Below are 12,078 nucleotides of genomic sequence, written 5' to 3' on the forward strand. Positions count from 1 at the left end.
TCCTCCTCCTCCTCCTCCTCCTCCTCCTCCTCCTCCTCCTCCTCCTCCTCCTCCTCCTTCTCTACTTGTACCTACCACCTGTACGTACATACACACACACGCACACACAAGGAAGCCCCTGTGTGTGTGTGTGTGTGTGTGTGTGTGTGTGTGTGTGTGTGTGTGTGTTATTCTTTTTTCTTATCTTCTTTATTTTTTTGTCTTTTTTTTAAACCTTCTTGTTAGTGTTAGATGATCGTGTATTAGTCTCTCTCTCTCTCTCTCTCTCTCTCTCTCTCTCTCTCTCTCTCTCTCTCTCTCTCTCTCTCTCTCTCTCTCTCTCTCTCTCTCAACCTTCGCTTCCTATATTTCTTACGTCAATCTTTTAATATTTTTTCTATTTTCTTATTTCTCTTTTCTCCTCCTCCACCTTCTCCTCCTTCTCCTCCTCCTCCTCCTCCTCCTCCTCCTCCTCCTCCTCCTCCTCCTCCTCCTCCTCCTCCTCCTCCTCCTCCTCGTCACTAAAAGCCTTTTGCATTTTCAAGGCTTTATCTTACTTGCCTTAAAAGTCACAACCACAAGGAAGTGAAGAAGAAGAAGAAGAAGAAGAAGACATACACACTCACACACACACACAGACACACACACACACACAAACGAGAAGCCCAGTTTGCAGGCACACCTCAGAGTATACACACACACGCACACAGTATATTTCAGCCTAGAATACCTTGGCTGCGTGTGTGTGTGTGTGTGTCCGTGTGTCTGTTGAAGTGTTAAGTGTGTTCATTTGTGTGTGCTGCCTCTGATCAAGTGTCCTGTGGTGGTGAGCTCGTGGTTGGAAAAAGAGAGAGGGAGAGGAAGAGATAGAGAGATAGAGAGAGAGAGAGACGAGGATAAAAAAGAAAAGATGGAGTTTGTGTTTTTTTTTTTTAGTTTTCTCTCTCTTCCTCTTTTATTTATTTCTTTTTTTATTTTCTTTCTGTGATGTTCGCGTGTTGGTTTGCAGAGAGAGAGAGAGAGAGAGAGAGAGATTTTTTTGTGGGCAGAGGAGGTGGGGAGAGAGAGAGAGAGAGAGAGAGAGAGAGAGAGAGAGAGAGAGAGAGAGAGAGAGAGAGAGAGAGAGAGACGCAGAAAAGAATACGAGAGATATTTTTGTGTTTTTTGTTTTAATGTTTTTTACTTGTCAATACTTTCTTTCAGTCTCCTTAGTATTATTTTCGTTTTCTGTGGTTCAAAGTTTGGCTCGTTTTCCTTTTTCTCTATTTATTTACTCATTTAACATAACATCTGTTCTACTCTTTTATTTAATCACAATTCCCGCGAAAAGATTTGCGTAAGAGTACAAATATTATGACCACTTCCTTCAAACGGCCGTGTGAAAGTTATTTAACCCTTTCACTGTGATACAAAGCAATGAACAGCGTCAGAAACAAAGAAATCATTATAAGCATCAACGAGAGAGAATAGGATTGGAGGCGGCTTCATTACAATTAAGGATGTCTCAGAGTGATTAATAATGAAGGAAAAATGTACCAAAATAACAGTGAAAATATTTATAACACTCTTAAGATTCGTGACCTAACAAACTTTCACCAATCCGTATTTTCATAACAAGTCGCTCCTATTTCTACAGCCTCCCCGTGACGTGACCCTGTTCTCTCCCTCACACGGTCACTGAAGAGCATTTCCGTGTCTGCATTAAAAAGGAGCTTCATGTACACTACTGGTTATTAACACGTAAAATAGTTAAGTTTATTTCTGCAGCATTCTCTTCACACTATCTGCCCGTGCTCCCTCTCTAGCTGGTTATATGAGAACATTTCCGTAACTCTTTAGATGAAAAACGTACAATGAAATGCAGTAACTTCAAATGTACACTACTTTTTATCATCACTACTCGGGTACACTTAAACCACTGCGTAAATTTTATTCCTACCACCTTCTCTTCACACTACATGCCCTTGCTCCCTCATACTGTCTTAAGGAACATTTTCTTGACTATTAAGATGAAAAACGCACAATAAAATACAGTAACTTCAAATATACGCTTCCTTTCATCATCACTACTCCGGTACGCTTAAAACAATAAGTAAATTTTATTCCCACAACCTTCCCTTCACACTACATGCGCTTGCTCCCTCATACTGTCTTAAGGAAACATTTTCTTGACTATTAAGGTGAAAAACGCACAATAAAATACAATAACTTCAAATATACGCTTCCTTTCATCATCACTACTCCGGTACGCTTAAAACAATAAGTAAATTTTATTCCCACAACCTTCCCTTCACACTACATGCGCTTGCTCCCTCATACTGTCTTAAGGAACATTTTCTTGACTATTAAGATGAAAAACGCACGATAAAATACAGTAACTTCAAATATACGCTACCTTTTATCATCACTACTTCGGTACGCTTAAAACAATAAGTAAATTTTATTCCCTTAACCTTCCCTTCAGGCGACCCTGTTCTCTGCCAAACGGTCACGCAAGAACCTAACCACGCGGAACACCACTCTTAAAACACTAATCCCACCACTTCTCCCAGACGGAATGCATAAGTAAGTGACTGTCGTGAGGCGCATTACTGCCAAGCCCGTGACGGTTAACATAAAGAGGTTCAGATCTTACATTTGCTGCCTCCTCGCTGCCTCTGATGCTGCGACTTTGCATAACCAAGGACTGTATTCTGAAACATTCCGTGTCGCACCTTATCTATCTTCAGAAGGCTCTATTTACATGGCTACACGGGTTTTTAATGATGTTTTTTGCGGTTTTAGTGATAGATAAACAAGATTTCTTCACTATTAACAGGAAAAACAGTCTTGAGAACCCGTCTAGTCATCTCTGTGGCCTTTTGAATTAGACGTGGTGGGAGAGGAAAGCGCTTCAGAATACGGGCCGGGAAGTTAATGTTGCGTCTCCCCACCTCGCTCCCATTTCTCAGAGTGACGGATCTGAAGGCGGATTTGCAAGGGTGAATACGATTAGTGGGTGAGGAGTGGACGGGAATAAGAGTGGTAGGAGTGAACGAGAGGCAATACAAAGCGATAGACAGAGGAACAGTGGTAAGAGGTAGACAGAACACTGAAATAAGGTGATGCTAGACAGAGATGGAAGGGAATTGACAAGAACGCTGGTGTAAGGTGAAAGACAGAACAGCGGAGGTAAGGAGTGCACGAGACTAACCTGACGTGATACAGGCATGCAGTGACAGGGTAAACAGAGAGCCGTGATGCAGCGTGACTGAGTGCACAGGACAAGGACAGGGTGTGACTGAGGGTTAAGAAATATTTAGTAAAGAAGTGGAAAATATAGAAGAAAAAGAAAGAAAAAAAACGGATTAAGCAGGATAGGAGAACAAGAAGAGTTATTTGGTTAGAGGAGAGTAGAGAAGAGGAGTACAAGGCGGAGCAGGAGCAAGAACAGTGAGTGAGAAGCAAGCACGAGACGCGGGAGTGACAGTCAGGCGTGCGGCAGGAAGAGGAACCACGCGCGGCGCCCGCACGTTCACCCCGCCTGCGGGAGCGTGAGGCAAGGCGGCAGCAGACGGCGTCGTGACCTGCGCTGCCCACCAGTCATGGCGTGAGGGGCGCGTCGCTCCCCAGAGATGAGTAGCATTATCCGAGGCGCCCTGTCCTGGCTGGGCGGCGGCGGTGGCGGAGGCGGCGGCAGCGACAGCAGCAGCAGCAGCAGCAGCAGCAGCAGCAGCAGCAGCAGCAGCAGCCGGGAAGTGAGGGTGGAGAGGATGGCCACCACCCCGCCCGGCGCCCCTCTGCCCCCCTCCAATCCCATGTCCATCACCCAGCACGCCACTCCCCTGCCAGACCATGCCGTGCCCCCCACTCAGTCCGGCACGCTCTGCTCCACGCCCACCTCGGGCTGCTCCACGCCCCTGCCGCGCCACGTGCCGCCCTCACCAACTGGGCCGCCGCCCAAGCCCCAGGCCAGACCCGCCCTGCAGTCCGCGCCGCGCCGCCCCAGCGTGCAGCCCCGCAGGGACAGCCAGGGGGCCTGCCCCGCCCCCACCGCCACGCCCCCTCAGCCAGAGGCGGGGCGCAGCAAGGGTGGTGAGCCCCGCTGGGTGCCCCCTTCCCCCGGGGCGCGGCGGGAGCGCCCCAAGTTCCTGCCGCTGGTGTCCCCACACAGGCCAGCACAGCCAGCTCCCGCCACCGCCTTCCAGCTCCCCCCCTGCCCCCCGCCCCGCCCCCTGCCCCCGCCGCGCCCACTGCGCAGGGCACAGAGCTTCCAGTACCCAGACTACAGCCACGTCAGGCCCAAGGTGAACAGCAGACCCTCGCCCGCCAGCCCCTCACAGGGAGGCGCCAAACCAAAGCGTAGCAGCGTTCCCATGGGAGCTGCGCCTGCACCCCGCGGCGCGCCCCGGGGCGGCAGGGCGACCAGTGAGCGCGGCGCCGCCCCCGTGCTGAGCCACAGCCACAGCATGAGGGAGCTGCCCAAGCAGGCGAGCCGCCGCGCCGCCCCGCAGCCTCACCAGGACTGCGAGGCGGGCATGCGGCGCTGGCGCAGCCTGGGGGATGAGTACCCCCTGCAACGCCCCGCGCGCCGCCACCCGCAGGGGAGTGCCAGGGGCGTGGCCTGCTCCACCAGCCAAGGGGACCTCACGATGGAGAGCATCACGCCCCTGCAGCCTGTTGACCTCGGCAGGACGCCTGCCCGACGTGGAATCAGGCACTCGGCTTCCTGCCCTCAGAACCTTAGCAGGGCCGCTTCCCAGCAGGAGGAGGAAATCAGCAGAGCCTCACTTCAGCAGGAGGACGTCAGCAGAGCCTCACTTCAGCAGGAGGACGTCAGCAGAGCCTCACTTCAGCAGGAGGAGGAAATTAGCAGAGCCTCACTTCAGCAGGAGGACGTCAGCAGAGCCTCACTTCAGCAGGAGGACGTCAGCATAGCCTCACTTCAGCAAGAGGACGTCAGCAGAGCCTCACTTCAGCAGGAGGACGTCAGCATAGCCTCACTTCAGCAGGAGGACGTCAGCAGAGCCTCACTTCAGCAGGAGGACGTCAGCAGAGCCTCACTTCAGCAGGAGGACGTCAGCATAGCCTCACTTCAGCAGGAGGACGTCAGCAGAGCCTCACTTCAGCAGGAGGACGTCAGCAGAGCCTCACTTCAGCAGGAGGACGTCAGCAGAGCCTCACTTCAGCAGGAGGACGTCAGCATAGCCTCACTTCAGCAGGAGGACGTCAGCAGAGCCTCGCCTCAGCTGGAGGACGTCAGCAAAGCTTTACTTCAGCAGGAGGACGTCAGCAGAGCCTCACTTCAGCAGGAGGACGTCAGTAGAGCATCACTTCAGCAGGAGGACGTCAGCAGAGCCTCGCCTCAGCTGGAGGACGTCAGCAAAGCTTTACTTCAGCAGGAGGACGTCAGCAGAGCCTCACTTCAGCAGGAGAACGTCAGCAGAGCCTCACTTCAGCAGGAGGACGTCAGCAGAGCCTCGCCTCAGCTGGAGGACGTCAGCAAAGCTTTACTTCAGCAGGAGGACGTCAGCAGAGCCTCACTTCAGCAGGAGGACGTCAGCAGAGCATCACTTCAGCAGGAGGACGTCAGCAGAGCCTCGCCTCAGCTGGAGGACGTCAGCAAAGCTTTACTTCAGCAGGAGGACGTCAGCAGAGCCTCACTTCAGCAGGAGGACGTCAGCAGAGCATCACTTCAGCAGGAGGACGTCAGCAGAGCCTCGCCTCAGCTGGAGGACGTCAGCAAAGCTTTACTTCAGCAGGAGGACGTCAGCAGAGCCTCACTTCAGCAGGAGGACGTCAGCAGAGCATCACTTCAGCAGGAGGACGTCAGCAGAGCCTCACTTCAGCAGGAGGGCGTCAGCAGAGCATCACTTCAGCAGGAGGACGTCAGCAGAGCCTCGCCTCAGCTGGAGGAGGAGGAAGTGAGCAGGCCACCGTTCGCCGAGAGCGGCGGCAGCGGGGTGGCGGCGGTGGAGGACAGCAGCGTGGCCACAGCGGGCAGTGAGGGCGTGGGCAGGTCGTCATCGTCGTCGTCAGAGAGCGAGGATGACGGGGACGAGGTGTTCCTGCCCGCGGCGGCGCGCATGGGCGGCCTGAGCCGCAGCTGGGGCGGCGGGGAGTGGGGGGCGTGGGGATGCTCCAGCAGCAGTGACAGCAGCAGGGACAACAGCCCCGCGCCCCTCAGGCGGCCCACAGGCAGCCTCACCAGCCTGGTGGAGTGCGGCGCCCCGCGGATGGGCAGCAGCAGCAGCAGACACAGTCTGTGCCTCAGCCTGACGGACCTGCACCGCACCGGCAGGCGTGGCGCCACCAGCAGCAGCAGCAGCAGCAGCAGCGCCGGCGCCAGGCGGTCAGCGCAGGGCGTGCTGTCCTGCTCCTGCAGTCAGACACGCCTGGATACCCACACAGGCTGGCATGCCCTCCGCCGCAGCCTGCAGCGCCGCACCCGCGCTGCGCACGGCTGGCACGCGCTGCGGGAGCGAGTGCTGGAGGAGGTGAACGTCCGCCGGAAGGCGCGGGCAAGGAGGGACGGCGGGGAGGGAGCCAGCGAGTGGCCGCCTAGGGAAGAGGAAGAGGAGGAGAGAGAGGAGCCGGAGCAGCAGGCCCCGCCGGAAGTGTGTCCGCCCGCCGCTTCCGTGGAGTCCCCGGGATGCCACCGCTCCTGCCGCCCGCCGCGCCTCAGCGAGGTGTTCGGTGGCAGCGGGGACGTGCGCGCCGCGCGGCGCCTCGTGAAGGACAGCCTCAGCGTGGAGGAACCGGGCCGCAGGACGCGCCGAGGAAGGAACCGTCGCCGGGCCGCTGCCGCCGCCGCCGCCGCCGCCGCCGCTGCCGTCCAGCCATCCCTGATGTATGCCACGCCCACGGCCGGGGCGCCGTGCGGGCGTGCGGCAGACCTGCTGGAGGTGGTGGTGGGGCTGCCGCCGCAGGAGCCGAGCCCCGAGAGCGGCCTGGGCACAAGCTTCGAGGACAGCGCCGCTTCCTTCTCGTCGTCCTCCGCTCCGGCCTCAGGCAGCTCCTCGCCCGCCCCCACGCCGCCCCCCGCAGCCACGCCCCGCCAGGTGTACCACGCCATCTCCCACTACCTGTGCTCCGTGGACCTGGCGGAGAGCGAGGACGACAGCTTCAATCAGGAGGCTGACGCGCTGTGCCCCGAGGACCTACTGATGCTGACGGACAACGAGGACGCCGTCAGCTGGCGCGACCTGGTGGTGTGCGAGTCCGCGCCGCGCCCTCACCAGCCTGACCTGGACCTGCACTTTTCGGCGCCGCCCAGCCCCGGCCCGTCCTCCACCCGCCTGCCGGAGGAGCTGCAGGACCTGCTGGGGGCAGACTTCCCCCTGGGCAGCCTGGCCTTGGACAGCCCCCAGCCCCCGCAGCCCTCCCCGCCCGCCGCCACCCCGGGGCCCTCAGACACCTGGGGGCACTACACTTCCTCCCCCTCCCCTGACGACCCCTGGCCTCCCTCCCTGCCACCCGAGCCGCCACTCACCCCCCAGGGACCACCCAACACCCCCAACCGGGACCCCGCCTCTCCAACTACGCCGCAGCACCTGCCCTCTATCCTGCCGCAGGAGCAGCCCGCGCCCTCCAACTGCCACGCCCACGAGAAGGCGACGACGTCGTGTGAGGAGGAGTGCCGCGGGCGTGGGCGGACGACTAGCTTGGAGGCGCGGGAGGCGTCACGAGAGCGCAGCGTGAGCTGCAGCGAGAACATGCGCGCCTTCCTGCTGTCCCAGCCCTGCGCCGCCATGCACGCCACCCACGCCCACGCCGCCAACGCCTCTCATTCCTGCACTGACAAACACGTGCTGGCCCACGCCACGGAGAGTACTGAGGCCACCGCCGCCACCACCACGCCCACCACAGCCGCGGCGCCCTCCGCCACATCCACGCCCACCAAAACACTCACCACCACCACCGCCACCGCCAGCCGCCGTCGTCGCCGCCCGTGCCAGCAGAAACGAGGCTTTTGGGCAAGACTGGTACGAGTTGACCCCTTCAGTACTCCCTTCACCTGTGTAACCCCTGACCCAGTAATCCCTCTGATCCCATTCACTCCCCCTTGACCCGTTATGGCGGCACCTTAGGTCAGCCAGGCAGTGACCCCCCGCCCCCACACCCTACTCTTCTGTGCCCGAATAGGGAGGTGAGTGACAAGGCGAGGAGGAGGATTAGAGGAAGCAGGAGGAAAGAAAAAAAATGTAGCGAAGAGGACAAAGGAAGGACAGGCAGAAAAGAGAAGTAGAGCAAGGAGGAGGAGGAGGAGGAGAACTGCCTGAAGCCTTTTAAATGTTAGTCTTCTCTGCGACAAGTCTTCCTCCTCCTCCTCCTCCTCCTCCTCCTCCTCCTCCTCCGGGTTCCCAGAAGGTGACGTGACTAAAGAAAAAATAAGATAAAAGAAGGGAAGGAAAAAGGAAAAAAGAGAAAGGCTTCTGCACGTGTGTGTGTGTGTGTGTGTGTGTGTGTGTGTGTGTGTCTGTGTGTGTGTGTGTGAATGTTAGTTTGTACGTACGTAAAAAAAGCTCTGGATTTATGGGTGATATTCATACACACACACACACACACACACACACACACACACACACACACACACACACACACACACACACACACACACACACACAGGATAAACTACGTACGTACATTAATTATATATTATTGATGCCCTTCTTCTTCTTCTTCTTCTTCTTCTTCTTCTTCTTCTTCTTCTTCTTCTTCTTCTTCTTCTTCTTCTTCTTTTCTCCATCTCCTCCTCTTCCTCCTTTCTTCATCTTCGTATTATTATTATTATTATTATTATTATTATTATTATTATTATTATTATATGGGTATAGTCTAAGGGCTTAATGGAATATATTATATTTTTACTCATTTTATTATTTGAAAAAGAAGGAAGAGGAGCAGGAGGAGGAGGAGGAGGAGGAGGAGGAGGAGGAGGAGGAGGCGACGAAGCAGACATGACGAAATTATATAGGATTAAAACTCTCTCTCTCTCTCTCTCTCTCTCTCTCTCTCTCTCTCTCTCTCTCTCTCTCTCTCTCTCTCTCTCTCTCTCTCTCTCTCTCTCTCACAAGGCCGCCTCTGTCCTCTTTTTATGTGGCTGACCCCTGTGTGTGTGTGTGTGTGTGTGTGTGTGTGTGTGTGTGTGTGTGTGTGTGTGTGTGTGTGTGTGTGTGTGTGTGTGTAACAAGGGACCACAAAGGCTTCTAATTTTCTTTTACTCTTGTTCATTCTGCTTTCTTATTGTTCTTCTATCGTTTTAGTAGTAGTAGTTTTTCTTTTTTCCCTTTTTTTTTTCGTTTCAATTGTTCTTGTTCTTCATCTTGTTTTGTTCATCTGTTTCTTTCATCAATTTTCCTTCGTCTATTTATTTTGTCTACCTCATCCTCCGCTTCCTACTACTACTACTACTACTACTACTACTTTACCACCACCACCATCACCACCATAACATTCCCAGCAGAACATAAACAACAAACCTTCATCCTTTCAACGGGATCACTAAACGGCCACATTCCTCGTGTCCTTGTCCGCCTCTTGATCAAATTAATCTGACTTTCTTTCTTTCTTTCTTTATTTATTTTTTTTATTTTTTGAGCCACTAGAGCCCACCAAGAGGCCTACAGAGAGGGAAAATAGGCTTAGACGCTACGTTCAAGGATTGGGTTAGGGTCGAGTTGGGTTAGCATGGGTAGCGTTGAGTCAGAGTTAGATTAAGTTAGGTTAGGTTAGGTTAGTTCAGGTTAAGATAGAATAGTTAGGATATGCTAGATAAAAATGAAAATAGAAGATAAGTTTTACTAGAATGGGATCACGAAGATTTACAGAAAAAAAATGATTATTACAAATTAGAGTACGTAAGATTAGTTAGGTCAGGTTAGGTTAGCAAAGATTAAGTAAGGTTAGCAAAAATTATGTTAGGTTAGGTTAGGTTACATTCAGGTTAGTTTAGATTAGCAGAGGTAGTGAAAGCGGAAGCTGTACTAATGGAGGACGAGGAAGAGGAGGAGGAGGAGGAGGAGGAGGAGGAGGATATAAACAAAATGCCTGGGTTGTATTAACTAACTCTTCTCTCCGCCTCCCTCCCTCACTAGGCGGTAAACACTCGCCCGCCAGGAAGGGGAACAGGAAACGCAGGAAAAACGAGGGGTAGAGAGGGAGAGCAGTGAGAGGGAGGTAGGGGGAGAGAGAGACGTATGGCAATGTCTGTCTGAGAGGGAAAAGAGAAGCGGGGTTGCCACATCTCATCCCGGACATCTTTAATTTTATGCTTATTTTTACACCCCCATCATGTCTTGGAGTGACGTGAGATTGCTGTTTTGATGTTTATGTCTGTGGCAGTGCAGTGTGACGTGGTAAAGTACGAGGGAGAGGAGTATGAAGTATGAATGAAAGGGAATGTATAGACAGACTGGAGATTTGGCAACATGGGGGGCCTGACAAGATGACTATCGTACCCATAATTAACAATACTGTACCTTACATAACACAGTACTGTTTATGACTAGAGGGTTTCAGATAGTTACAAAAGGTCTTTAGGTAATCCATAGATAAGCCTGACGTGAAGTAGTCTAAGTAGTAAGGTAATGTGAGGTAATAGGAAGACGAAGCCAGTCGGGGGTTGGCGTTTGGACGAAGCCATAAAAACAAATGCACAGCGATTTAAACCCAAAGTTGGCGCCAAAATTATTATTACTGTCCTTTTCGCTTATTAATGTTACCCTGGCAACAGCGACGGGAGGAAATTAGTGAAGGAATCTTTGAGTATCCTTCCTTGGTGGTAGTAGTAGTAGTAGTAGTAGTATCTTTGACCCGATGGCCGCCTGTCACCACGAACTCTCCCTGGAGGCCGCCCACCGCAAGAATGAGCAGGAGAAGATCCGAGCGTATGGGGAGAGAATCCAACACGTTGACCAGGGCAGCTTCACACCTCTGGTCTTCACCACATCTGGCGGGATGGGCTCCAAGGCTCAGTGCTTCTACTCAAGACTAGCCGACCTAATGGCAGAAAAGAAGCACCAGCCAAGGAGCCATGTCGTCGCATGGATGAGGTGCCGTCTCTCATTCTCCCTCCTCAGATCTGCCCTCCTGTGTCTCAGGGGGACAAGGCATTCCACTCCCATACCTGCAGACTTAGGAGGCCTCGACTGCGAGGCTACAGTGGTGGAGAGTGGCATAAGAGTAGATAGAGTAGAGGTAGAATGAATTTATAGTTAACAACTAATGTGTATATTATAGAGTATTAGATATGGTTGGATGCCACAGTCATTAGCGGGAGCTGGGGCTAATGACCTCCAAGTAATGGAGCCCCTAATTGACATATCAATAAACATGGGGTGGAGGTATTATTCTTTGTAGTAGTAGTAAAAAAAAAAAGTAGTAGTAGTAGTAGTAGTAGTGGTAGTAGTAGTAGTAGTAGTTGTTGTTGTTGTTTAGTCTTCGCTGGCACCGTGCATCTGAAGCCCAGGCTAGATTTGTAACAGCTCCTCTGATTGGTTGGCTTGTCTCTGGCTCTCACACAGTCGCTGCCACTCACACATGCTGCCGTGATACATGCTGCTGTATTATCAGCCTTAATTCTTCTTTTGCGGGAGGTAGACCATTGTGGTTCATAACATAAGACACGCCAATGATTGCAGAACTCAAAGATGCTCACCAAAAAATAAAAAAATAAAGTTGTTATCAGGAGTTGAAGAGTAAGAATGGAAGCAAAATCTTTAAACAACTCTTTTTATCTCTTATTTGCATCGTTATCACACTTTCTAAATACTTCATCTCACTATATAGAGAAAGTCCTCCTCTACAGAATGCCACAAGTAAATTATACATAGTGTTAAATATAAGTTAAACATGGAGTCTTTTACATGTCTCACCGCATGGAGATTTTGTTCACTCTGGCAATCAGCACACGTGATAGGCTCGTACCATTACCCTCGCTCGCAGGTCCACAGGAGGGCAGCGCGTGGTTGGTTGGCCGTCCACTAACACCATCGATCTGAACAAAATAGTTGTGTATTATTATTATTATTATTATTATTATTATTATTATTATTATTATTATTATTATTATTATTATTGTTACTACTACTACTACTACTACTATTGTTATTGTTGTTG

General features: G+C 52.5%; 1 protein-coding gene across 20 annotated transcripts in view; it reads left to right on the forward strand.

The window, feature by feature from the left end:
* Positions 1-605: 605 nt before the first annotated feature.
* The window catches only part of LOC135095009 (uncharacterized), a 51,881-nt gene continuing 40,408 nt past the window's right edge, over positions 606-12,078 (forward strand). For 18 of the 20 annotated variants that reach the window (XM_063995614.1, XM_063995605.1, XM_063995608.1 and 15 more), the window contains exon 1: positions 2,798-7,943. In XM_063995614.1, the coding sequence (XP_063851684.1) occupies positions 3,594-7,943 (4,350 nt within the window). In that variant the 5' untranslated portion in view covers positions 2,798-3,593. Of the gene's footprint in view, positions 806-2,797; positions 7,944-12,078 lie in introns of those variants that run through there. The other 2 variants (XM_063995604.1, XM_063995603.1) reach the window with 2 other exon arrangements.

Source organism: Scylla paramamosain, chromosome 47, assembly GCF_035594125.1.
Source record: "Scylla paramamosain isolate STU-SP2022 chromosome 47, ASM3559412v1, whole genome shotgun sequence".
NCBI lineage: Eukaryota > Metazoa > Arthropoda > Malacostraca > Decapoda > Portunidae > Scylla > Scylla paramamosain.